This window comes from Larimichthys crocea, chromosome XVI (assembly GCF_000972845.2).
Source record: "Larimichthys crocea isolate SSNF chromosome XVI, L_crocea_2.0, whole genome shotgun sequence".
Taxonomy (NCBI): domain Eukaryota; kingdom Metazoa; phylum Chordata; class Actinopteri; family Sciaenidae; genus Larimichthys; species Larimichthys crocea.
Window position 1 is genome coordinate 9,558,700 of NC_040026.1, and position 25,334 is coordinate 9,584,033.

The 25,334-nt window shown below is 40.6% G+C and overlaps 6 protein-coding genes across 9 annotated transcripts; 3 read left to right on the forward strand and 3 right to left on the reverse strand.

The window, feature by feature from the left end:
- Positions 1-184: 184 nt before the first annotated feature.
- Positions 185-10,807, forward strand: chlsn (cholesin). Its single transcript, XM_010736241.3, has 6 exons — positions 185-311; positions 670-804; positions 894-998; positions 6,930-7,123; positions 8,874-8,955; positions 9,329-10,807. The coding sequence occupies exons 2-6, from the start codon at positions 682-684 to the stop codon at positions 9,506-9,508; spliced, it is 684 nt and encodes a 227-aa protein (XP_010734543.2). The 5' UTR covers positions 185-311; positions 670-681; the 3' UTR covers positions 9,509-10,807.
- LOC104923268 (G-protein coupled estrogen receptor 1-like) lies at positions 1,014-3,017 on the reverse strand. The gene is made up of 2 exons (XM_010736314.3): positions 2,877-3,017; positions 1,014-2,388 (listed from the first exon to the last, which is right to left on the reverse strand). The coding sequence occupies exon 2, from the start codon at positions 2,233-2,235 to the stop codon at positions 1,030-1,032; it is 1,206 nt and encodes a 401-aa protein (XP_010734616.2). The 5' UTR covers positions 2,236-2,388; positions 2,877-3,017; the 3' UTR covers positions 1,014-1,029.
- LOC109141640 (uncharacterized) lies at positions 3,282-6,087 on the reverse strand. Its single transcript, XM_019272777.2, has 2 exons — positions 5,886-6,087; positions 3,282-5,399 (listed from the first exon to the last, which is right to left on the reverse strand). The coding sequence occupies exons 1-2, from the start codon at positions 5,886-5,888 to the stop codon at positions 4,335-4,337; spliced, it is 1,068 nt and encodes a 355-aa protein (XP_019128322.2). The 5' UTR covers positions 5,889-6,087; the 3' UTR covers positions 3,282-4,334.
- On the reverse strand, positions 10,680-13,584 carry gnptg (N-acetylglucosamine-1-phosphate transferase subunit gamma). The gene is made up of 11 exons (XM_010736242.3): positions 13,389-13,584; positions 13,223-13,277; positions 13,081-13,148; positions 12,894-12,948; positions 12,673-12,756; positions 12,486-12,579; positions 12,186-12,300; positions 11,754-11,836; positions 11,389-11,520; positions 11,198-11,279; positions 10,680-11,091 (listed from the first exon to the last, which is right to left on the reverse strand). Exons 1-11 carry the CDS (start codon positions 13,564-13,566, stop codon positions 11,012-11,014), a joined length of 1,026 nt encoding a protein of 341 aa, XP_010734544.3. The 5' UTR covers positions 13,567-13,584; the 3' UTR covers positions 10,680-11,011.
- Positions 13,585-13,837: 253 nt separating this feature from the next.
- On the forward strand, positions 13,838-17,387 carry tsr3 (TSR3 ribosome maturation factor). Its single transcript, XM_010736243.3, has 6 exons — positions 13,838-13,984; positions 14,890-15,100; positions 15,193-15,386; positions 15,483-15,650; positions 16,345-16,399; positions 17,095-17,387. The coding sequence occupies exons 1-6, from the start codon at positions 13,864-13,866 to the stop codon at positions 17,219-17,221; spliced, it is 876 nt and encodes a 291-aa protein (XP_010734545.1). The 5' UTR covers positions 13,838-13,863; the 3' UTR covers positions 17,222-17,387.
- Positions 17,388-17,595: 208 nt separating this feature from the next.
- pdpk1b (3-phosphoinositide dependent protein kinase 1b) lies at positions 17,596-25,287 on the forward strand. Of its 4 annotated transcripts, none has more exons than XM_010736244.3 (14): positions 17,596-17,834; positions 19,531-19,770; positions 19,969-20,011; positions 20,124-20,261; positions 20,381-20,525; positions 20,637-20,734; positions 20,850-20,925; positions 21,054-21,122; positions 21,343-21,439; positions 21,599-21,772; positions 21,885-22,102; positions 22,262-22,319; positions 22,594-22,746; positions 22,867-25,287. In XM_010736244.3, exons 1-14 carry the CDS (start codon positions 17,811-17,813, stop codon positions 22,978-22,980), a joined length of 1,647 nt encoding a protein of 548 aa, XP_010734546.1. In that variant the 5' UTR covers positions 17,596-17,810; the 3' UTR covers positions 22,981-25,287. The 4 variants fall into 4 exon arrangements, with proteins under 4 accessions (XP_010734546.1, XP_010734547.1, XP_027144908.1 ...); XM_010736245.3 differs by lacking the exon at positions 17,596-17,834 and adding an exon at positions 17,889-18,081; XM_027289107.1 differs by lacking the exon at positions 17,596-17,834 and adding an exon at positions 18,225-18,431.
- The last annotated feature ends 47 nt before the right edge of the window (positions 25,288-25,334 follow it).

Consider the following 25,334-nt stretch of genomic DNA (forward strand, 5'->3'; position numbering starts at 1 on the left):
ATCTTGAGCTTTTAACCTCAATTCTATATATATATATATATATATATATATATTATATATATATATATTATATATATATATATATATATATGCAACCTTACTCAAGCTCTTAGCTGCTTTATGTTTCACACTGTGATAAAATCCTTAGAGTCACTGTGTTGTACTTTAAGTGTCTTTGAAGCAGTCGACCAATCACAAAACAAGGAGCGACGTCCGTCCAATCACGCTTCACCTTGCCGATATCACTTCCCGGTTGAGCTCCCATGCTTGTTTTGTGCTCCTGAGCTCCGCACGCTGTTTTCACACTTAAAGTAAGTACATTCATATTAAAGAACATTGTTATGAAATAAACGTGTGGTCCATGATTGTGTTTTAGTGGTTATACCATTTCTATGTGCGAACCATGGTAACCCGCGTCTCTGCTTCGGCTGTGAAAAGCTGTTTACATTATTCAAGTGAAGTCGAGCATATTCCTTCATTTCATGAAGTCTGTGTCAGTCCATCAGCAATAGTAGGATAAAGATGGGAATAAAGAGATTTCTATGCAGTTATAGCTATTCATATTTTTCTTTCTGTTTCTCTGTCATAAATGTTTAACACACTAAATGAAGAAAAGCAGGTTTATTGTCTGTGTATCTGTTCTTAACATGCACCTCATTTTGTTTGTAGGTAAATTACATCATGGCCAAAGACAAATCTTTGAAACCAGACTCAAACCCTTCTAAAAGGAAGAAGTCGAGTACAAACGCAGAAGAAATGATGGACACTAAAGTACAAAAGAAAAAGAAAAAGATGGAAGTGGAAGTGAGTAGCACAGTCCCTGTGCCTGTTTTTAGATGACACAACATAAAAAAAAAACACAAAAAGAAATATTGAATGTTTGTTTTATTCAGGAGGCTCCGGTACAGATTCCACAAGTGACAGCAGATGATAAAAAACAGAAAAAGGAAAAGAAACGCAAAAAGAAGTGCGTAACAGAGACGACAGAGCAAACCGAGGTAAGCGTTTGTTTTCTTTCCAATGTGCACGTCATTTTATGTTGCTGGTTTCTGTGAATGCTACTCGGGGGAACTCACATTTTTCATTGGAGTCATCTGTGTGACCTACCGTATGCAGTGGATATTTATTTGAGGGGAGTATAACGGTCAGTAAAATGATGTTAGAGTTTAAATGTGTGGACTGGTTTGGTCTGTCACATGTTGCTTGGCCACATGTGGCTGTAGCTGGTACATGGATGGAGGATGACCTGTGCAGCTTGTTCCATCTGCTCTTCTGCTGGAAAAAAAGCTTCAGTTTGTCCTGAAAGGTCTCCCCGAGGAAGCTATAGATGAGCGGGTTGAGGCAGCTGTTAGAAAAGGCGGCCAGCCTGACGGCGTGACCTGTCAGGGGGTAGTCGTGCCACAGCGTGCCGCCATCTGTGTCCCCTCGTAGAAGGTGAACACTTACAAAAACGTTCTCCGGGAGCCAGCAGAGGAAGAAGACTAACACGGCTGCTGAGATCATCCGAAGGGCTTTCTGCCTCCGAGGCTTCTGCTGAGGGCCGCTTTGCTCCCCCCGGCTCTGCTGGAGCATGCGTGCTATTTTCCAGTAGCACAGACCCAAGATGCAGAAAGGCAGCAAAAAGCCCAGCAACACCTCCAGCCACTGAATCTGTGTCACATTAGCAAAGCAGAAGTTGAGTTCTCCAGCGTGCTGCCCTTGAGCTATAGCAAAAGGAAGCACGGTGAACAAAGAGGAGGACACCCAGATAAGACAGCAGCTAAGACGTGCGCGTGGCATGCTGCGGCCCATGAAGCCAGTGAGTGCAACGAACCGGTCAAAGCTCATCCAGGTTAAGAAGAAGACACTGCTGTACATGTTGGCCTGCTGGAAAAGGTTCATGAAGGTGCAGAGGCTGGCAATGTCGTAGTAGCCCTCCTTCAGGTTGAACACCTCAATCAGAGAGTCGGCCACAAGGACAAGATCAGCTATGGCCAGGTTCACAAAGTAGAGGTCCGGGGCTGACAAGCGGCCCTTGTGGTCCAGGTTGACCACTAGAATAACGATGTTTCCAATGAAGCCGACAGGGAACAGGAATATCATGTAGAAGCAGGAGAGGAAGAGGCTAATAATATAATGCTCATGGTTCTCTGAAGCCACCTGCACAAAACCAGAGACGACTGCCATTTGTGTGTCATTTAGCCGGCCAGTCAAGTTATACTGAGTGATGACTCTGTAGTCCACATACATGGTCATGTCCGTGTTACACTTCCATGCTGAACTTGTGATAAGTTGCCATAACTGTTAGTTTTCCAAAGGTTTTTAGCCCCTGTGGAGTCCGTGGTGCCATCCGTTTCCTCTTTCTGCACTGCACTGGGTGTGTAGTGGAGCTGATGCTCACTCTTTGTTCTAGACAGAGCGGAGAAGTGAATGATTAGAGATCGAGAGTCAAAACACCTGTGCGCATTATTAATGAATGACCATGAATGTACAGTATATTAGTTGACGGTCACTTTGGAAAATTCTGTGCAGCCTGAGATAAAGAGATATTCCTGTTTATATGTGAATGTCATTTACAACACTATGAAGTTTATTATTGTCCTGTAGCTGTAGCAAACCTGCAGTTTTATCATTTATTTAAGAGTTTATATGTGTATGTTTTTGAGTCTTCCAGTTCATTACAAGGGTACAAAATCATAAAAACAAGGCATCCTGGTAGTCAGAGTGGGTTTAGACTACTATGTCCACTAGTATAAAAAAAAACTCTTAGTTGTATTACTGGCATATTTGACAGCAGCTTTAATCTGAAAAGTATAAAACACTATAATGTATACTATATCAACTTTAACTATGAGGCATACTGTGACATACATATATATAACATAACTTAAACTTACCTTACACTTCCTTGCAGTGCATTGCGCTCTTCCAAATCCTCACTGTTATGGTGACGACGACGAAAGCAGGTGTTACAGTAAATCTATAGGTGTGTTTTGGTGCCACCCACCACATACAGACGCACAATGCAGGCACACACACAGGCACACACACACACACACACACACACACACACACACACACACACACACATATATATAAATCCTGTTTTTCTAGCCGAATATAAAGACATTGTTTTTTTTTGTCACAGCTTCAGTGTATTAGCATTAGAGTAAATAGTCATATTGAACATCACCTATGTATTTTTAGATGGAGTTATTTCATTGCATGAATAACTCAACTCAAGTTAAGTTGGAGCCGACACTGCCACTGAAGTGTGAACACGTCTATGATTGTAGAAAGTTCAAATATATAAATATGGGAGTCGGGGACTTCTTAGTGAAGACAGACTGAACGACATATTTACACAAAACAAGATGGACAGGGCGGGAATAGTCTCACAAAAGAGGTTTTTCTTGTTTCAGACACAAAAAGTTTATTTAGCTGCACTTTAGCTTTTTCTTCTGGTTTATAGGCCTCTTTACCTCTTTATGAGACTCTCAGTGACATGCCAAGACATGCTGTAATGTGTCACGTGTTGGATTTAATCATTTTCTGACATTTATTTTTACGATTGCACAATGTGTGAATAACGTCTTGACATTTCCCATGACATACTTTATACAACCTGGCTCCCGCATTCATTTTCCTGCTGGTCCCTGGTTTTGTGCCCCTCCGTGTTGGCACCGATGCAATATGTGATCCATGTAGGTCTGTTATTCCTAGAACTGGCGCCCATCAGTTTCTTGAAAGAAGTATTACTTGTCTGTGGCTTGTTTTGGTTCATTAGCAGCTTTTAAAAATATCAACATGTAGAAAATCGACACTGTTGGACTAAACATCAAATCCGCCTTTTACTTTCCATGACTAAATGTTTCCGATGTGGCATTCTGGGAGTTACAGAGGATTTTCCAGGCATTTTGTCTAAATGGGCTCATGTTAATGCAAACAACGTGTGTTTCCCAAGAAAAGAGGTTTATCTCAGCGCTTTCAAGACATTAAATTGCACAAGTTATCAACTGTAAGTACTTTTTAAATTGTCTTATTCATCATTGTTCATTCATAATTGTATGAACATTGTTTTATTCTAGTAACAATAGGGAGATAACCAACATATTGCACAATTCTGAGGATGTACAGCAAAATATTTATTTTTTTTGTAAAACAAATGTACAAAAAATGAAATTTGAAAAATAGTTCTGCAATCTTTCAGTCACTGGAGATACTATAACCAAGAATGCAAGCATGTAAAAGCACAGAAAAATAAACGGCTAAAGCTTATAAAAAGTTATATTAAAATATATCTAATACATTGAAGTCCTGTTCTCACAGACCAGAGAGTTTTTTGTATTTGTCCTCTATGACTCTATGTCCTGCAGGGTGTCTGTGATCTCGATGTGGGGAGCTATGATGTTTCGGTTGGGCTGGGTGTGCCCTGGGTTTCGACAGCAGTCCCTCAGCTGCCTATAAGCTCCTTGGAGATTCTCTCGACTTGGCTTGTGTATGAACAGCACGAGCAGCAGGCTGACGCTGCTCCCTGAGAACAGTACAAACTCGGCCACGCTCAGAAACGCTCGCTCGTAAACGTTCAGCCCGTCCTTCGCTGATTGAGCTCCTCTCATTAGCACCACACTGTAGAACAGGTGGCAGAGAAACATGACCACAGTGACTGTCAGGAACACAGGACCATCCTCAGAGCCGGAAAGGAAACGTCCATTAGATCTAAACTGTCGGATGCAGCCACATATCAGAAGTCCCAGCTGGAGGATGTAGGGAATCAATAAGGCCAGGCACAATCTAGCAGCTGCATACGAAACGCTGACTGGATCCATATAACAACTACTACTGTTCTGCAGACCATCCCTGGGTCCACGAATCCCAGCCAGCAGCAGAGAAATCAGGACAGAGGTCAGGATCACCAGAGCCACACAGACCCCGGGCTTCCTCAACAGGCCGTGGGATGGTGGATCCATAGTTAGGACATAAGCCATCAGCACTAAGATCAACAGGCCGCACAGAGAGACTGTGTTTATTGTGAAGGAGAGAGTGGCACAGCCCAAACCTGTAGTGTGCAGGTATTTAGGTCTGTAGGCCACAGAGTGGAGGGAGAGGAACAGGAGCAGCAGCTGGAAGCCACAAAAGGCACAGAGCAGGCAGTCGAGCCAGGCCAGCCGCCTTTGGGCTTTGTAGGTCTGGATGAAGCTGTAGAGCAGAAAGCAGGCTGCGACGAGGCTCCACGCAGCCAAGAAACTGTACACATAGTTTGCTCTGGAGGTTATGTCATCTGCTGCAATTTTGTCTAACACGGCTTGACTTCCATTGGAATCCATTGAAGTTGGGATGTTGTTTGCGATAGTGGAACTGTCAGAAAAAGACAGTGTAGTGTTCCCCACAGCTGAGGACATATCTGGGCTTGGAGAAGTCTGGAAATGAAAAGAGAAAACACCCACTAATGAGATCCTGTTCTCATCATCACCCTCCGCTGTTTGTCAAGCTCTTCCTCCCATTAGAGGACGAACAGAAAACTACTAAACCGTTAGATATGTATTTATCACCTGGTGTCCGTAAATCAGCTGTGGAAATGCATTGTTTAGAGCTACCATGGTTGAGTAAATTAGCTCATTTATCAGCTGTTTTTTATACATTTTAGACAGTGTTTACTATTGCTCAGTCTGTGAATCATTACATGGGTTTTCCACAGGAACATACTCTTACAACATAAAGTTCATTTCCTTCCTAAATGAATTCAGTTGAGCTATATTTTGAACCTTTTATATCTCAGCTCTGACTTAATAAAAAATGTTTTCTTTTCAAATCTTTTCTGCAACCACACGTCCCCGTTGGCCAGTCTTTGTCCGCTCCCCTTTGAGGAACTGCCTTGCTCATTAAAAACACATGTTTCCACTTACCATTTTTTTCTGCTTTCGTCACCCACTCCTCTTCTGTTTTGTATGCACCGGCCCGTCGCTGCTGATCGACTCAAAGCTCTGAAAATGATGCTCGTTGCATGGACACGATCGCTCACAGTGAAGTGCTTTTATATTTCTGTGGGCAGAACCCCGTCAGCATACTTGCAGAATGACTTCGTGGCCATGTGATCAAAATCTTTTCCTCCCCTCCCTTTTTTTTTTTTTTTTTTTTTTTTTTCATCACCGTGCAGACTGAGGTCCGTTAAATCAGAGAGCATACTGCATCCCTTGTTTAACTTCCCCCTCAGAGTTAAACGCAGTGTTTAAGTTGTGCTGCTGGCTGCAGGAGTGAACAAGCTTTAATTTGGCTTTACTTCTCTGTAGAGTAATTTTGTGCAAAGCATCTTTTCGTGGTAGAGAAACAGATGCTCAGTCATGAAACTGAACTCCAATTTTTTTGTTTCAATCAAAAATATGATATATATTTGTATCTGTGGCTCCTTTGCATGATTTTGCAAGAACCTGACTTAACAGGCGGTTATTTTTAAACAATGCAAACATTTGCGGTAAATACGCATGCCTATGTGCCTGAAATGCATCACTGTTGTGCACCACAGTAAACTGTGTAAATGCGTGTCACGCTGACCTCATAAGGCTGTATGTACAGGAAACGTCCCTCCGAGCTGCAGCACAACAGGAAGTGATCCAAACCCAAAAGTGCATTTGTCTTTCACTTGTCTTTAGGCTGTGACAACAAAATCACACAAAGTCACCTTATGAAACTATATAATAATAATAATGAAACTTTAGTTATTTAAAGAAAGATCAGTTCTGCACTTGATCCAGAAAACTGTAAAATACTAAAAAATTGTCTGGATGTGGCACAAAACATGAAGTGATTGTTCAAACATTTATCTTCTAATCAGTCGGGTGAGTTATTTTGGGATGTTGGAAAGCGAGCACAGAAAATGATAAGAGTCTACAAAGGCAGGTCTGTTAACATGGATAACTCCCATGAGCTTTTGCTTCGCTTTGTTGTGACAGATTTCAGATACAGCCCCTGTGCTGGAGGGAGAGGAGGACCTGAGCCCAGAGGAGAAGCGGGTCCTGGAGAGGAAGATGAAGAAGATCCTGAAAAAGGAAGAGAAGAAGAGGCTTAAAGCCGAAGGAGAAACTTTGGAGAAAACTGAAGCATCTGGACCAACTGCACCTCAGCAGGCCTTAGATTACCTCACCTGGTAAGAACTGTTATTATTTAGTACAGCACAGGCCTCCTCCTTATGATGTCATCGCTTCTTACATAAGAAACCACACCATGTCTGTATCCACATTACCAGGAAGAAAGGAGGAGATGACTAGTGCTCCTAGTTTTAGTGTGCAATACCACTGTGGTAAATATGGACAGTTTTTGACAGTTGTATGCATGTATTTGTTATGATTATATTATTTATGGTCAAAAACTACCAAGTCTACAACTTTGCTAACAACCAAACATCAAGTAAGTGCAACAACACAAGACGAGGCAGCCAGGTTTTTTTTTTTTTTTTTTTTTTTTTTTTTTTTTTTTTTTTTTTTTTTTACTAGTCCAAAAGACGCCCAGCTCAGTGTCTGTCTTCAAGCCTTTTATTTCACAAAGCTCTCAACAACAAGTCAGTGCCAGATCTACTCTTTCAGCCTTTGTCATTATGTCCTAGCTCCAGTTCTAGCATGACACTGGCTTTGGTTCCCTGTCTGCATGCCCCACGCCCCCGGCCTAAAAGCCTCCTCTTCCCGGTGGTCCCAAATTCCTTGTGGTACAAACACTAACACTCCCGCTGTGCTCTGTGCTCATAGTCCAGGCAGCCCAGGTAATAATTATAACATTAGCTAACAGCAGCTGTAGTTGGCAGCAGTTTACTTCACTGTCCATCAGAAAACTCTGTAAATCACTGAGTTGATGCAGAGCAGCCACACTACATCAGAGGGAAAGCAGAAAATATTTTCTCCATAAAATATAATCCAGTTTCACCAAAGTCAGTGATATAGCTGTTGGTGTGCAACTTAGTGCCATAAAGCATTACGTGCATCTCGTGGATCATATTCGGAGGATAAAGTTACATAACAGGCGTTCGGGGCACGGCAGCGACACCATTCAACCGATTACATGTCAGTGTAGCATCAGAATGATTTTGAATCTGTTGATCTGTTATCTGTTATAGAGAAGTTACGCAATGTTGCTAAAAATAATGAATTCCCTTTTGTAACGGCAAAAACATACAAGGACGCCTGGACAGTGTAATGCAAGACAGTACAGCTGTCCAAAACAAATACTACTCTGGTGAATCTTGTAATGTTGTAGTTTTAATTCAGTGTGTCACAGAGGCGTCGGTAATGTTTGAGGTCGTCGTTTGTGTTTTTGAGTGTGCTGGTGAATTATGTTATGTTAAAGAGAAATCCCACTGACTTTACAAATGAAGTTCACCATACTAGTTTTAAAGAGTCTCAAAGGGCCTGTGAAAATCCTCAGTACCCTTGAAGTCTGAGTCTATGTCAACAGGGTCGTCTCAGCTTAAGACGAAACAGAAAACTTGTTACAGACTCGGGTGCTCAGTTTGAAAGATATTCGTGGTAACTTAACAGTCAGGGTCTAATGAAAGATGTTCTTACATTGCATCGTGGGACATGTATGATGCAGTGTTTTTAAGACCCATGTTGGAGAGTAAAACTCTGGATTTCTCAGCCTCACCTGCTTTGACGTATTACTATACTTTTACTCTTCTGTATCTTGTAAGTCTTGGAGTACACTGTCAAAGTGTTCCTGTTATTTGTTCCTGCCCTAAAGTAACCCAGTATAATAACTCAGACAACAAACTAGCATCTCTTAAAATTTCCAATAATCTCCAGATCTTTTTTTCTATTTTTATACCCACTATCTGCTACTTTTTGCAGTAGTTAACTGATGCTGACACTGCAGCCCACCTGTAACTCACAATGGTTTCTTCTTTGCAGCTGGGCTGAAAACCGTGCAGAGTGGAAGTTCCAGAAGACCAGGCAGACGTGGTTACTGCAGCATATGTTCGACTCTGAAAAGGTAAAGTGAACCCACATGAACCCTTGATAGCAGGGGGGATTTTTAATTTTTTTTTTTTTTAAGCTGTGGCTTAGAGTGAAGGAGGTACTGACCTTAGTGTAATGTCTTCCTGTTTGATTATTTTGAGTTACACCCACTCTCGTTAGAGAAAGAGTAATGTCACAATGACAAGACTGATATTTATAACATGGTTTTGCCGTTACAAACACTTTTGAAAGTTCATTTTAGTATTCCAAAATATTTTGTGTAGCTCTTGCATTATCAATCTATATGCTGAAAAGATGCTTACGTGTGGCTATAATATATAATATAAAAACTAATCGCTCAACAGAATTCAAGCAACATGATTTTAAAAAAAACAACTCGTTCTCAGATTCCAGATGAGAAGTTCTCCGTGCTGCTCGAGTACCTGGAGGGGCTGCGTGGAGGAGCCAAAGACACCACAGTGCAGAAGGCCTTAGTTCTGGTTGAAGAGTCTGGACAAGCACCAGAGGACAAAGTTGTCCAGCAGAGGGCGCAAAGAGCCAGAGAAGTTATCCAGCTCCTCTCCTGAACACCCCAAAGCACAGCAGATAAAGACTGAAACATGTTTGTTGATCAGTGGACCTGGATTATTACCCTGGTTTCAAGTTAGGACTAAAAGTTATTGTTTTATATATAGTTTTTTGGGGCAGTCCTGTGGGACAAAAGGATGACTTTTGATTAAATTGCCAGTATTATTCACATTTTTTTAATTTATTGTGTCTAGGTTACTTTCTCTTCTCCATTTCTTCAGTTTAATACATTGTTGCCTGACGGTAATCAGTCACTAAAGCCATATTATGAAACATGTTGCAACTTACATGTTATTCTTATTATAAGTTACACTTAAGAGTAGAGTAGTACCTCAGCTAACAGTGGCAGATTTTCACTAGTTTTTCCAGCTCCAAATGTAAAGAATTCAGAGTCCAGTTTCAGGATTTATGGACAGATTTGAAGACGATACAGAAAACCGAGAGACTGCTGGAGTTAAGTCTCAGGAATGTTTGTAGTCAGACATGTTTGTGCCTGTCAAAGCCCATAATCTGAAGTCACTGATGAGAATAACTTTTCTCAGCCACTGAAGGTATAAGCATAATAAATATGTTTTGGTTCTACAACCAACTCTTCACAGAAACTCCATGTATGCCCCACACAGATGGATATCCACTCATTGTAATCTTCTCTGTATCCAAAACAGATATACAGTAGGTACAGGAGCAGCTGCCAGTTCAGGCTGCAGGATCGGGGAGAATGTAGGCCTCCTGCACTACAAAGGCTCGTGTTTTGACTCTTAACTCAGGTTACAAAGTTTTCAGGAAGGAAACAGAGTCTCTATATGTGGGCTGGTATCATCACTTCCTGGATTTATAAAAATACACCCAAATACAGTACACAATATTCCAAATACATTTTTAAAATGTTATGTTTAGCCGAACACATAAATAATAATGTTTATTGTTTAATACTTAATGTCCTGTCCATTTTTTTAAATCCTGTTATAGCCTTATAGATGTTATAGCCTGTGTTGATGTTTTCTGATTCTGAGTGCATTTTAATGCAGCAAGTAAGTGGAAAGAGTACCTGTTATTGTTTTTAGGGACTCAATTTTGTCTTGTAAATCATTTGCAAACCTGCTGAAGAAGAATCACATGTTGGGATGTGAAATTATACATTAAACTTTTTATCCATCTCAAAACTTTCCATTTTCTTTTAAAAACTGTGTTTTATTTCTCAGTATGTTGCCTCTGTACAGAATTTGATTCATTACGATGATCCTCTCTGATGGAAAAAGTCCTGGAGAGAGCCGGCTGAGTGTCAAAACTCCTCGATTAAAAAAAAAAAAAAAGTTCTGCACAAGTCTGAGAGTTTTGTAATCCACAAATAAGTTCTCAGTGTCGCTTATTTCAAAGAACCTTTACTGATGGCAATACTGTCCAGTGAGTGTCTGTGTCACTTGCATTGACCAACAAAATCTTCAAATCTACTCGATCCACAGAAAATGGAGCGAAGAAGAAGGTGACTTGCTCTGGTTGACTCACGGCAGATCAATAAGGCCGGTGTCTCCCCTCAGGTGTTGATCCTTTACCGTCACACTCACTGTGCTTTTTGCTTCATCTAAGACGGAGAGATACAGAGATATCGCATAGAAGAATTATGTTTAAGTTATTAGACACTGTATAAAACTTTAATGATTGAAGGCAGCGTGGTTGTGTTCCCTTACTTTGCTTTGAATCAAAAGGAATATTGTGTTGAGTGAGGAGAGCTTGCAGTCTCTCAATCTCTTCTCTCTGTTTTTGGAAATCCTGTACAAAAAAAGTAATATAAAGTGAATATAACATCGGTTTCACATTTTAAGTAGTATTATAATAGCGACTATTCTTTGAATCGGCACATAAATACACACACACACACCTCTGTACACTTCTGTAAAGAGTTGTGTGTTTCTGAAGTGGCTGCGGCAGCTTCTGGTGGCTTTATCTTCACTTTTTGGCTCTTCAGAAAACCAGCATCCTCAAAAATATCCTTCAGGATATTATTGTATCCCTGTAGCAGACATGCATTGTGTGTTAAAGGGCAAGACTGATAGATGAATGACTAAAACTGGAATAAAAATAAATGACTTTAAACAAGAGGGCTGCTATCTGAAATGTAAATTACAATATAATTTTCAATGCAAATAGAACAAAAGACAGTCTTGTGTTCGAATCAGCTATACATATTATCAGCATGCAAGTGATCGAGTGAGTCACGCAGTTTTGTGTCACACTGGTCTTTACCTGCTCAGTGATAAGACCTTCATAGCGAGCCTGCTCAGCTTCATCCCACTCCCTCTGCAGCGCCTCACTTAGTGTCGGGTACACTTAAAAAGAGCATACACACGGTAAGAAATCACTTCTAACACTGACAAAGGATAAATGCTCTGTTATTAAGTTAGTTCACCCTAAAATGGGCCAGTAGGAGTTAGAGTAAGGATTGTTATGAATCCAACATTAGCCACAGAAAAGGTGCAGTCCATAAATACTGGTTCACGGACAGATGAGACAACTACATGATTATGTATTTTGAGAATCAGTTAAGTATTATTTTTTTATTCAAATTCAGCTTACAGAACACTACTGAATCATGTACATCAGAGAGCATTTAGAAGTAGGTATACTCTGTATACCGGCGTACACCCTGCTGTCTTGTGCTGTAAGATTTCATCTTACCTAAAAGGGAATGTGGATGGCAGACAAGTGGAGTCTCAAAGGTTAGAGAGTACACACAAGTACTGGGCTCTGAGACTTGAGCAAGCTTGCTGCTTGCACTGCAGACCAGGATTACCTACAGAAACATGACAACAAAGAAGTTACACAACAAATTTTCATTTTGGTGATTGCTTATTTAATCATGACTTTGATTTTGAGTTGATGTATTGATTTAAGATGAGACACATGAATCTGGATAACCCTGTCGGACTCTTACATGCTGGTTAATGACCACCAGAAAATGTTAAAACATTCACTAACCTTTGTTTCCCTGTTTCTGGTTCCACAAGTATCCCCGTCTCTCATCCACATGCCTGTGAAAGTGTTGTTTACGATTTCCCACTCCTGCCAGATCCTGTTAGGAGCACACAAATCCACACTTTACATCACATATTGATGTTTACAACACATGGTAGCTGTAGATAATGTAAGGTAACTGCCATCTCACCCCAGTATCCCACTGTACGCATTCCACCTGAATGACTGCTCGTGTTGGGTGATGTTGTGAAATGGACAGAATTCATATTTATACCTGCAAAATGACCACACACACACACACTCTCTTTAATTTTGTTTTTTTTCCAGATACTCTGATGTTCCCTGCATGAGTCCAACAAGAAATTGTAGAGAGCCAGCAGATATGGGGAATAAAAACACTGAAATACTCACGTTGACTCTGTGAAACTGAAGCACTTTCCAGCAAGCCGATGCAGATGAGCAGGGCCTTGAGGGGGACATTAGTGTGATCACTTTCAGTCAACGTCTACTGGTTAACCATTTTCCTTCAAAAACATTTAAACACTTTTTTGAAATGTTAAACAAAATGGGGTTATTAAATCATGTAAATTTAGTTTACCAGACACTGGAAATGGAGTCACTTTAGGCTGTAGTCTGCTTCCCTGAGCCAGAAAAGGATTGTTCAACCTAAACACAGAGATAATAAATCAGAAAGGTGTTTACACGACGCACACTGTGACATATGGTTTAGTCTCACGTACCCAAATGTGTTTGGCTCTTCGACTATCTTCATTTTACCGGCCAGTCCATGGTTTACTGAGTAAAAAAAAACACACTCGAGTCAATTAAAACACATCACCACAATGCATATGTCGCATCTGGTTTGGTATTAAAGCCATAAAACAAAGTTAATATAAAAACACTTACTGTAAAGGGACACGCAGACCATCCACAGCTTTAACAAAGTATGCATTGCGCTATAAAAACGATGCATTGTTGATTTTTTGAGGCTCTGAAATGTGACATTTGGTCCAGCTACATTTCCTTGACTTGTTTGCCGTTCGTCATGTGACAGAGCCACGTGATCAAAATAAGATGTGCGCATGTGTCGGACTACGACGTGCTTTCCACGATACAGAGTAGCCAAAGAGGAGCGAGCTGTAGTTTACAACGATATAAAACACACTACAGGGAAGACAGAGGCTGGATTTAAATCCAATATTTGAACCTGTAACTTGTGTACGCGCAGATAAAATACGACACGTTTAGTTTATCGAGATAAATCCTCAGACATGCTGCTGTCAGTGGGATAGCTGGGGAGCTAATGCCACAGTGCAGCAGGTAAACAGAGGCTGATCGGTGTGAGTGCAGGCTGAGGTACTAGTTGTTTACTAGCTGCAACATGGGACGAAAGAAACAAGGCAAGTTTGTGCAACCTGCCAACAAGGGCAAAGAAAAGAGGCATAAGATGAAGGGGAAGTCCGTAGAGGCCTTTACAGAAGAGATGCACACTGCTTTTGAAGGTAATAATGCATTCACTGTTTGAACTCGTGTTATACATGTGGACCAAGGACAAATGTACCCATGGATCTAAAGATTTACATGATAATATTTTAGGATGGTGCCTTGCTATAATAACTTGTTATGGTTAGAATTGAATTGAATGGGTGAAACAATGTTTACTGTTCATTAACTCATAAAAAGATGGATAGATAGATAGATAGATAGATAGATAGATAGATAGATAGATAGATAGATAGATACTTTTCTGATCCTGAAGGAAATTCAAGCATCGAACATAAACATACATCAACCTATAAAATAAATCTGGATTAAATTAAACCTGTATTAAGAAAAGACACCTGTGCTATGATCTTTACAAATAGAAAACGACATAACAGTAAAAATAGGAATACAATTTTTTTATAGAAAAAAGAAATGGAACTACAAATAGAGTTTTTAAGAAAAACTATGTACACAAGATGGATAAGAAATTACTCATAAATAAGAAATATATATAGAAAAAAAAAGTCATGCTGGTGTTGAGGACCTGTGGTAGAGCTCCTTGGTGACATACATGGTGAGAGTAGCAGCCTGTTGCTGAAGGGGCTGCATAAGGACAGTCTCATGCAGGAGGTGAGAGGAGTTGTTCATGATGGACATCATCCTCTCCCCCACTTCCTCTATGGAGTCTAGGGGGCAGTCCAGGATAGAGCAGGACCTCTTGACCAGTCTTTTCCTGTTTCTCTTCGTGCTTCGACGACTGCATAGAATAATGTAGATGCCTCCACAGTGTGATAGAAATATACTGATTTGAATTATGAAAGCAACTCTTTATAATCTATAACACTATATTATAGGTAAACTGATTAATTGGTTGTTCACACATCATAATGTACACTTTGTCCTTTGTCACTCTGTTTTTCAGCAAGTCTTCACCTAGAGGAGGGAGCCGAGGCCCCTCTGGTGAAACTGCCATGTCCACTTGCCATGTGGGAGTTGGGTCACTGCGACCCCAAACGTTGTACTGGCAGAAAGCTGGTACGCAAGGGCTTTGTTCGCAACCTGCGCCTCAATCAGAGATTTAACGGACTCATACTCAGTCCGATGGGCACAAAGTATGTGACGCCAGCAGACAGGTGTGTTGAGATGTTTGTTTCATACAGCATGAGTCACTGATAATGAAGATGTTTGTGCCTAAAAAAACTTTTGTGTGGATGTTTATGCACAGAGAGATTGTGGCTCAAAGTGGGTTAGCGGTGATCGATTGCTCCTGGGCCAAATTGGAAGAGACTCCCTTCAACAAGATGGTTGGAACTCACCCCAGGTTACTGCCATACCTTGTAGCAGCAAACCCCGTCAACTACGGCAAGCCTTGCAAGTTGTCTTGCGTTGAGGCTTTTGCTGCCACGTTCTGCATTGTAGGTAAGACTTTAGCTTTAGTGTCTTCCTGACTGCTTTTAGTATCCTGATACACATTTATAGCAGTGATATAATCACATACTGTGTCTGATTTTGCAGGCTTTGAGGAGCTAGCAGTGCTCTTGTTGAACAAATTCAAGTGGGGGACGGTGTTCCTGGATCTCAATAAAGTTCTGCTGGAACGTTATGCTGCTTGCAAGTCAGAGGAAGAGCTGCTCTCTGTAGAAAAGGATTTTCTCACGTCTAAACCAGAGGATGAGGAGTTTGGTAATAAATTGGTGTTTTCTCAACATATTGCGTAGCAGAGGTGATCGGAGGTCATTTGGGTTTTAGTTCCACATCTGTCCTCATTTTAGCCTTGGTTTGGCTTCATGTACAACTTGTAGGTTATGTTATTGTGGTGAAAGCTCTCCTTAAAATGGCAGAATCTGTATTGTTTTAAGGAAACGGACTAAAATACATTATTTATTTCATATCTGCTCCAACACAATGTCACTAATGACTCACCTTGTTAAATTGGGGAAACTGGTCTCTAAGTACTTCTTTTCAGGATGTGCACATCATAAAACATAGTTCCTCTGGCTTTTAAAGGTCTTGAATTACTTATGAGTTTCATGATTCATCAAAAAAATAAAGGCCACTGTAAGTTGTGATGTGTGGCTTAAAATTCTAGCTTTCTCTTAAACACTGATGTGAATGTTCCTGGCATTGTTTGCTAGACTGATGTTCAGTAATCCGACGGATTTGCCATTCATTTGATTTTGATCAATTTGAACTGCTGAACAAATTGGAGATGTGGGCAGTGATTCAGAAGTCTGGAACCAGGCTAATTGTTTCCAGCATCTCTGGAAAATTGCCTCATACACAGAGTAGGATGCATTTTGTTCTTTTGAGTTGTGACGTCTATTTGCTGAAGCAATTTTCTTCTTGATGAATTGTTAATCATCTGTCTCGTTTGCAGATCCATTTGATGTGGACTCAGGAGTAGAATGTAGAAACCTCAACAGACCTATGTGGTAAGCAATTTTATACCTTCACTCAGAGTGAGGTGGGCTGTTTGTCTGTAAATATTGATGATGCATATATCATATTGTTGCAGGGTTTTGTTTCAACCTCATCGTTATTTTTAAAAATCCAGGCTTAGTCGGAAAAAATTATGTTTCATGATTTATTGTCCCACCTCACCAGGTGTAACAGTGCCAGTATTTGCAAAAACAAAATAAATAAAGTAAATGAAACAAAATGCTCTATATACAAGTTCAAAAAGAAAACAAAAAAATAACTTTGCAAGATAACTCCAACTCTCCTCAGTAGGGCCTAAGCAGCTTTTAAAATCATAGCCCTTCCCTTTTATTTCTAAAAAAAATATATGCCAAAGCAGCTCATATACACAAGTTTGATAAGAAATTACTCATAAATAAGAAGTGTATAGAAAAAAAGGAGCTGTTTAAAGAAACTCAGTCATGTAATTGTCATGTTATTGTTGACGGTAGCTCCATTTAAAATCATCATTTTTTAGCTTGTTTCAAAGTAATATGTCATTTTTACACAGTGATATACCATCAGCTTAACTTCAAAAAACTTAAGTAAAGCCAGCAAGCCATTATTGATTGGAAAATACCAAATACTTTTAAAATATATCTGTACATTCATACTTGTTTTCCATTCATATGATGATTAAGTTCCTCAAACTGTCATTTCTTGTCTTTAGTGCACCTGAAGATGATGACTCTAGTGAGGACACGTCAGAGGACGACGAAGATGAAAAACCAGGAAGCGACACTGAGTCAAGAGCAGCCTCACATCATCATGACGAAGAGGAGGAAGAGACTGAATGAAAGTCATCACAATAAAGATAAAATACTAAAACTATGGACAAGGACTCATGACATACATACATAAACTAAAGGCTGTTTTGGGAGCCAGTTTTGTATTAAAAAAAATAAATAAATTGTATGTTTTTATTAATGTAAACAGACTAAATAAATTAATATTTGCAACCCACATTAAGTGCATTTTGGTTTATTTAGTTGTCTCAGTTGCAGTTGGAGATGATCAGTGTGATTTCAGGCTGCCTCTGCATGAAAGTTTAGTTAAAATGGTGTCAAAGACCTGTAGATAAAACCTCGTTTGGGAGTCAATCCAAAGCAGACCGGCGCAAAGATAGTTTGTAGGCCACGTTTACTGCGGTGTTTGAATATCAACAACTGCTGCCGTCTGACTCAGTGCCTATCGGATTCAGTGAGATGAAGTTCAGTAGGTTGTAAATGTGGCGAGGGGGGCGGACACAGCGGGACTCTCCTCTGCTGTCCTGCGGTAACATTGTTGTGGAACGACGTCACAGCTCGAAAATGAAGGCGCAGAGGCAGCCATTACTGGAGCTTCTCTAATTATTTTATTCCAAATAAATACTCGCGGAAAACTCCCATGGCAAGAGCTACAAGTCAGCTGGTGAGTGTCGCGACTTTAACGTGAACAACAGCTCGAAGCCAGCGCTGAAAATGTACAGTGTGGCGGCTGTTTGACAACAAATAGTTACGTCGGGGCCTTTCCATTTGAAGAGCGGTGCTAGCCGCAGAAGATCGTTTAACGTTACGGACCCCGCTAGCAGCGTTAGCCTAGCTGAGCTAACACAACACCTAATGTTTGCTACGTTACTCGAGGTTGTCCCAACACCTGGCTCGCTTTGTGGTTGAAGGTTCGTCGAATTATTCGCTGTTGATTTTAGCGTTTTACCAGCGGTTGCTGTTAGTTTTTTGTTTTTTGTTGGTGGGGTGGCTGTGTGACCATTTCCCCTTGGTCAGGAGCGTTATCTTGTTGGCTGACGTTAGCCAAACATGTTCGCGCTTTCGAGCGATGCTCCTGTCTGCTAACAGGCTAGCGTTAGCTTCACTGCGTCCCACCTTTGGTTTAGGAGAAATAGCTTCTTCTTTTTATTTATTTATTTATTTATTTATTTATTTACGGTTAACATTGTGTAGCTCGCTTGTCAACCCATTTTTAATTCCCATATGTGTGGACGCTGACGCTAACTTTGAACACGGTCAGGTGAAGACGGCACACGGGTTTTTATTTATTTCTTTTTTTTTAAGTTACCTGGCGTTGCTAACGTGAGCTAATTGCCTTTGCTGTTAGCGTCAAGTTTATAACTCGCTGTCAGTGATGACCGGCATTATTTGACAAGGCTGCTAACGTTAGCCTGCTAGCCAGGCGTTTAGTTAGCAGAGAAAGTTCGCACAGGCCTGTTGTTACCCGAGTACCCGGGTTTAGGTTAACGCTAGCTGACATTTTCTATCAACCATTACGTGGTTGACTCATGGTAATGGGTCAGTAGATAGTTAGACGATCACTTAGAAAGCAGGCAGTGAAGTCCGGATAAGGCAGCTAAATGGCCACACCTTGGTTTTGAATGAGAAGAAGCTAAGGCCAACTGTACTAACTTAACATCAGCAGTGAGTGTGTTCAGACTCAGTTTAGTTTAAAAATAACTAACACACAGCTCAACATGTCGCTGTGTGTTTATCCTTTCTTTTTTGGAGTTTTTCAAACAGTCAGTGTTTGGTGGTTGCGTTAGCTGCAGTGGCAGTTTTTTATCATGTAGTCACACATAATCTGATGAGTTTGAGTGCAGTTGTGGTCGTAAGTACAGCTGTCACATGAAAGCAGTAACTTTGACATAGTTTCTACAACTTTTAACACAGGAAGGTGGGACCACTAGGCTCTTCAAGCGGCTTCTTCACTAGTTGTTATACGTCCTTATCACTTCTAGACTTTGCTCCTCAAGTGGTCTCACTTGAAATTGTATATTTAAGTTGTGATACGCTACCTAAGTGTGTTAGCCGCAGTAAATATAAGTCGGCGACCTTGGAAACTGTGTGTACTCTATACGATCCAGATCCTCTGAGCCCTGTCTCTTCTCGTGTTGTATACATAATCTGAAATAGGTTGGGTAATTGCTCGTTTCGTCAGTCACGATGAAGGGATGGATTGTGCAGTTTTAGTTTTTTGGAGTGCAATTAAAGGTGCTTTTTTATACGGGGATGCAAGGTCTCCCGTGTTTCTTAAATGAAGACACGCCATTTAAATCACATCGCAACTGCATCACCCTCCTGCTGACTGGTTGTCAATCTCCCCTCTCTCGTTACAGTATGATGTTGTGCCCATTCAGCCCAGCGTTGTCATCTGTTCCTGCTCGCATCCATCAATGGTAAGAAACCACCCTGACTCCTGCTCGCCACTTGCTATCCCAGGCGCAAGCAGTAGCCACTGTCCCAGCATGGAGGGCGCAGCAGCTGTAGGAGCGCCTGTCCAGGCCCCCCAGCCACGCAAGAAGAAGCCAGAGGACTTCAGATTCGGCAAGATACTGGGAGAGGGCTCCTTCTCGACGGTATGCAGCTTGCATTCCACTTTTGAGTTATACCTGGGTAGATGTTGCTACATGCTAGCATTATTTTGATTAATGTACTTGGAATGAGTCATCTTGAGTTCATTTGAGGTGAATTGACAAAACAGGCCCTAAGAGTTAAAATATTTTCTCTCAAGCCTGACTAGAAAATAAGATGTTTTTTCTTTCTTTTATCCAAAGGTTGTCCTGGCAAGAGAGCAGGTAACGGGGAAAGAATATGCAAGTAAGTAATAATGAAGCAGGTTTTTGGTGAATTACACTTTATTAGCAAGATGGAAAACTTCCTGGGTGTATTTTTACTAATATATTCTGAAATTTTCTTTCCTCTCTTACAGTTAAGATTTTAGAGAAGCGCCATATTATGAAGGAGAACAAAGCCCAGTACGTGAAAAGAGAAAGGGATTTGATGTCAAATCTAGAACACCCGTTCTTCGTCAAACTCTTCTTCACATTTCAAGATGATGAGAAGTTGTGTATCCTTTTTAAAGTCTGGTTTATCAAGGCATGACATATATATATATATTAATGTACCAGATGGTTCCTAGCAATTTATTTGTAGTAATCAAAGTGTTCCTTAACTAGCTTTTCTCAGATTTTGGTCTTAGCTACGCTAAGAATGGAGAACTCCTGAAATACATTCGCAAAATTGGTTCATTTGATGAGACCTGTACTAGATTCTACTCAGCTGAAATAGTTTGTGCTCTAGAATACTTACACAATAAGGGGATAATACACAGGTAAGACTTTCTGTTTGTTTCATCCATAAAGATATTTCCGTCATCTTTTGCTGCTTTCCTGAGCATTTGTTTTTCCCATGTGTGACGACATGTCCCCCTTACCCATTTCAGAGATCTCAAACCAGAGAATATTCTTCTGAGTGAAGACATGCACATCCAGATAACAGATTTTGGGACAGCAAAACAGTTATCATCAGACAGTAAACAAGGTATAATGACTATCCTGAGTTTATGTACATCTCAGCATGAAGTATAACAGTTGTATCAGTGACGTGACATGAGGTTAATTGTGTCTTGTTACCATTTATTTGTGGTGTTTTGCAGCGAGAGCAAACTCCTTTGTTGGGACAGCACAGTATGTGTCTCCAGAGCTGCTAACAGAGAAATCAGCCTGCAAGAGGTAACACAGTTTGGTCTTTATTTATTTTTTGTTTTTGTTTTTTTCAGATAAGTGTGGCATTACATATCTAACTTTATTTCTCTGTTCCCTGCCCCCTCTATTTTTTTTATTTTTTATTTTTTTTAAAGCTCTGATCTCTGGGCCTTGGGATGTATTATCTATCAGCTGGTGGCTGGTTTACCACCGTTCAGAGCTGGGTAAGTACTAAGGGGATGTTGTTGTCACAGCTCAGTTAATCCTCATTAATTCATGCTTCAATAATGGCTGATTATATTACATTTCTATTTTCCCATTAACGTTCACTGTTTAAGGTCATTTCAAGTGTAACAAAGGCTCGTCCCAGTAATAATCTTGTAAACAATATTTTACTTGTGGTACACCTCCCTAACCGTCTCTTCTCTTCCTCTTCTGTTGTAGAAATGAGTACCTAATATTCCAGAAAATAATAAAGCTGGAGTATGAATTCCCAGAGAAATTCTTCCCCAAAGCCAAGGATCTCGTCAAACAGCTTTTGGTAGGTCATCAAGTACCATCATTCATTTATGTATGTGGGATTTAATTAAATGTTTCTGTGGGGACATTAATGTGGTATTAGTTGTCTATGCTGGTATTAGTTATTTACGCGACAGCTGTTATAAAACCCATCGTATCCGTTTCTGTTTTTTTGCCGTAGTCACTGGACCCTTCCAAGCGGATTGGTTGTGAAGAGATGGGAGGGTACGACCCTTTAAAGCAGCACCCCTTCTTTGACACCATCTCCTGGAGCGACCTACACATACAGACACCCCCCAAGCTCACCCCCTATCTGCCAGCCATGTCTGAAGATGATGAGGACTGCTATGGAAACGTAAGACAATTCATTACGGTCCAGGTCTCTTTTACTTATTCATGGTGTTCTCCCAAACCAAGCCACAAATCTTAAGCTAAACACCGTCACACCTTTTTCCCTCCTGTCACAGTACGATGACCTCCTGAGCCAGTTCAGCAACATGCAGGTGGCCCAGTCCAGTTCATCACACTCCCTGTCGCCACATGAATCCACGCCCCCGCAGAGGTCCAGCAGCAACATTGAGCAGTACATCCATGACCTAGACAATAACTCTTTTGAGCTGGACCTGCAGTTCACTGAAGAAGAGAAGCAGCTATTGCTGGACAAACAGACCACTGGAAACCCCTGGTAAACCTCCTCCAATGTTTCAACCTGTTCATGTGAATCAGTCTTGCCCCTGTCCTAGAAAGGTGGAATAAAGTTAGATGAGTATTTATTGAGGGTCATTTTTGCATTTTTGTGTAAGTTATCTTTTGTAAGTTAATCTTTTGTTGTTTATTTACACAGGCACCAGTTTGTGGAGAATAACCTGATCCTGAAAATGGGCCCCGTGGATAAACGAAAGGTGTGTGTGTGTGCTCGAGCTCATATGAGATTTTTATCCTACTCATACTGATGTACAGTGTTGAGATATGGTTAACTAGACTATACAGTAAATGTGAAACAGGTTTTCTATTTAAAGTCTTCTCAGCACAAATGAAGTCACTTCCCATGGTATTGCTCTGACTGCTAGCATATAGGAAGTAGAGGGGAATTCCCTGCTGTGGAACGTCTCATTGGCCTCATAGCCCCCTCTGTTGGTGAACTAATGTCTCGAGACGTGTGGCATTCCTTTGCAGGGTCTGTTTGCTCGACGGAGACAGCTGCTTCTCACTGAAGGACCACACCTGTACTACGTGGATCCTGTCAACAAGGTCCTGAAAGGGGAGATCCCTTGGTCCCTAGAGCTACGCCCTGAGGCCAAGAACTTCAAAACCTTCTTTGTTCACACGGTACACGACTGTTTGTTGTCTGAAGTCTGTCCAACATATTTTCCTCCAGAAGCATGTTGATACTTGTTTGGAGTCTCTTCTCTTCTCATGTATTCTTTTCATTCTCTGTTATGTTTGCAGCCTAATCGAACATACTATTTGATGGACCCCAGCGGAAATGCTGACAGATGGTGCAAGAAGATCCAGGAAGTGTGGAGAAAGATCTATCAAAGGCACCAAAACCCTGGCCTATAGGAGCACCGTTCCTCCCTTGGCCACTCCTCTTTAGCTCTGAGGCCAATCACTGAGCAGAGTAACACCCTCTTTAGTGCCCTTCATCACCGCAATGTAAACAAACTCTTAGAGACGCTGGCATCTAGACCTTGTTTGTTTTCCTGAGTAGAACCATGGGGAAAATACAACTTTGGATTCAGGGTTGCTTTGCTTGTTCTTTGTGCTCTCTGTGAGGCTTCTATTGCATTTTTCCATGTATGGATGATAAGACTGCCACCATGCACATCTGCTTTTTGTACATTCTGCAGGGGAGGGGGGGGGAGGGAAAGCTTGTCCTGTAAAGTGACACAAGCTTGGGTACCGCTAGGACTATCTCAAATGCAAGGACTGGTTTCCTGCTTCAATGATACCATAACACAAAATCTAGCTTTTATGAACCAGAGCCTATCCTGATATCTTAATTAAACCATATCCTAATCCTACATCGTACGTGCAAGCTGTAGTCAAGCCCCACTTCTAATGCATATACTCCATAGTTGTAACAGATACTGTAAGCTGATTCAGTCTCACACGTTTACCAAACTCAAATCCTATATATATTTTTGTCAGAGCCCAAATGTTCCCATGGTATTTGAGTTGTTTTTTTAGTCTCTTGGTACTTGCTTATTGCAGTCCAATTAAGGTCTCGATGTAACAAAGCAGAATGCCGGTCTGCAGTGAGACATGGGTCTGAATCAGTCTCTGTATAAGTGTGAGCCTTCCATTGCCGTTACTGAGGAGGTATTGCTAACAGAGGGCGGGTAAACATGCCACTAGCTTGTACTTCCTAATCATAACTTGCTTATCTTTCCTGCATGGCCAGTTTTGTAGCTCAGCCTTGTCCGCTTCTCTCTCCTAGGGCACTGGAGATATAGTTTATTCAAGTTTAAAGGTGGGTATTTTTGACTGCATTGGCAACCATGGCGAATATTATTGGATGATTTGGCTGTTCTGTACCATTCACTGGCTATTTCTTTGTGGTGTGAATTCTTCAATTTCCTTTTTTTTTTCCGGTGGGATAGTGGGATAGTAATTTTCAGTACGTCCTATTGAAAACAAAAATCTTATTTGCTGACCACCCCATGCTGAACAGAAAACCTTCATCAACAGAGATACATACACATACTATCATTCACGGAAGCAATCACGGTAAAGCTGTTGTCCCTGGACAAGATGGCAGAACTGCCTCATCGATCGGGCTCATCGGCCCATCTTATTATTATTATTATTATTATTATTATTATTGTTATTTTTTCCATTCTGACATTTGGCCCAATAGAAATTAAAGCGATTTGATTTAACTCTTGCTCTTGTTTTAGCAATATGTATTATCATAATGCTTTTAATTTTTTTTTTTTTTTTTTTTTTTGACATATTACCTTAAGGTCCTTTTTTTTCCAAAAAAGAAAAAAAAAAAAACAGAAAAAAAAAGGTCCTCTTCCTTCAGCTGAATCTGTGTGTGCAGTGTGTGACTGGAGTATAGGTGAATAGGACCCCTCTGGCCCTGGGGCCCGGGGCTCAATGTGGTTGGATGTCAGTTAAAGGATATCTATCTGATCCAAATAACCGATGAAATTGCTGTATCTGTCTATAAAGTTGAGGGAAGCACTCGGAGAAGTGTTTTCCTCTAGTTAGAAAAATTGTTTGAATCAAGTCGATGGCAGTCGGTTACATTGTGTATGGAATACTCTACCTGGCTTGTAACTGACTAGAACTGTGATGTACAGATGATGTATTATTAAAATCTGAAGCAAGTAATGCAATGATATTAGGATACAGTTTTTGTATTTTTATTCTTGTATAAGGTTATTTGATGGCTATTGTTTAGCCTCTAGTTCATTCTGTGTTATTTAAATTCTAATATATGAATCATATTTGGATTGAAGTCATGTTCAGGGGCCATGTTGTGTATGTATTGAGATGTAAAGCCTTTGAATGTGAATAATTATTGTAAACTATAATATTTTACAGCTTTTTTCTTACTATATCATACATTTTCTATTTGCTCAGTGATTTAATCATATTCTGATAATTTAATGAATCTGTTCATTCTCTCTCTGATTATTTGTGCGCTAGGTCAGTAGATGTTGAATGATGAATTTTCCACTTAATGCTTGGTAGTCCAGTAATTAAAGCATGTAGGGATTTAGGCATACAAATAAAGCCATGTGTCCTGTCTTCTGTTAACAACTACAGTCATGACACAGTGAAAAGCAGCAGCAGCAGCATTCAGTGGCAATGGCATCTCACATCTTTGCAGCATGTAAATAAAGTACCGGCCCATTATCAGTGTTTTTGTGTCGTGGAAATTACTTTATCCTGAAGATGGTTGTTCT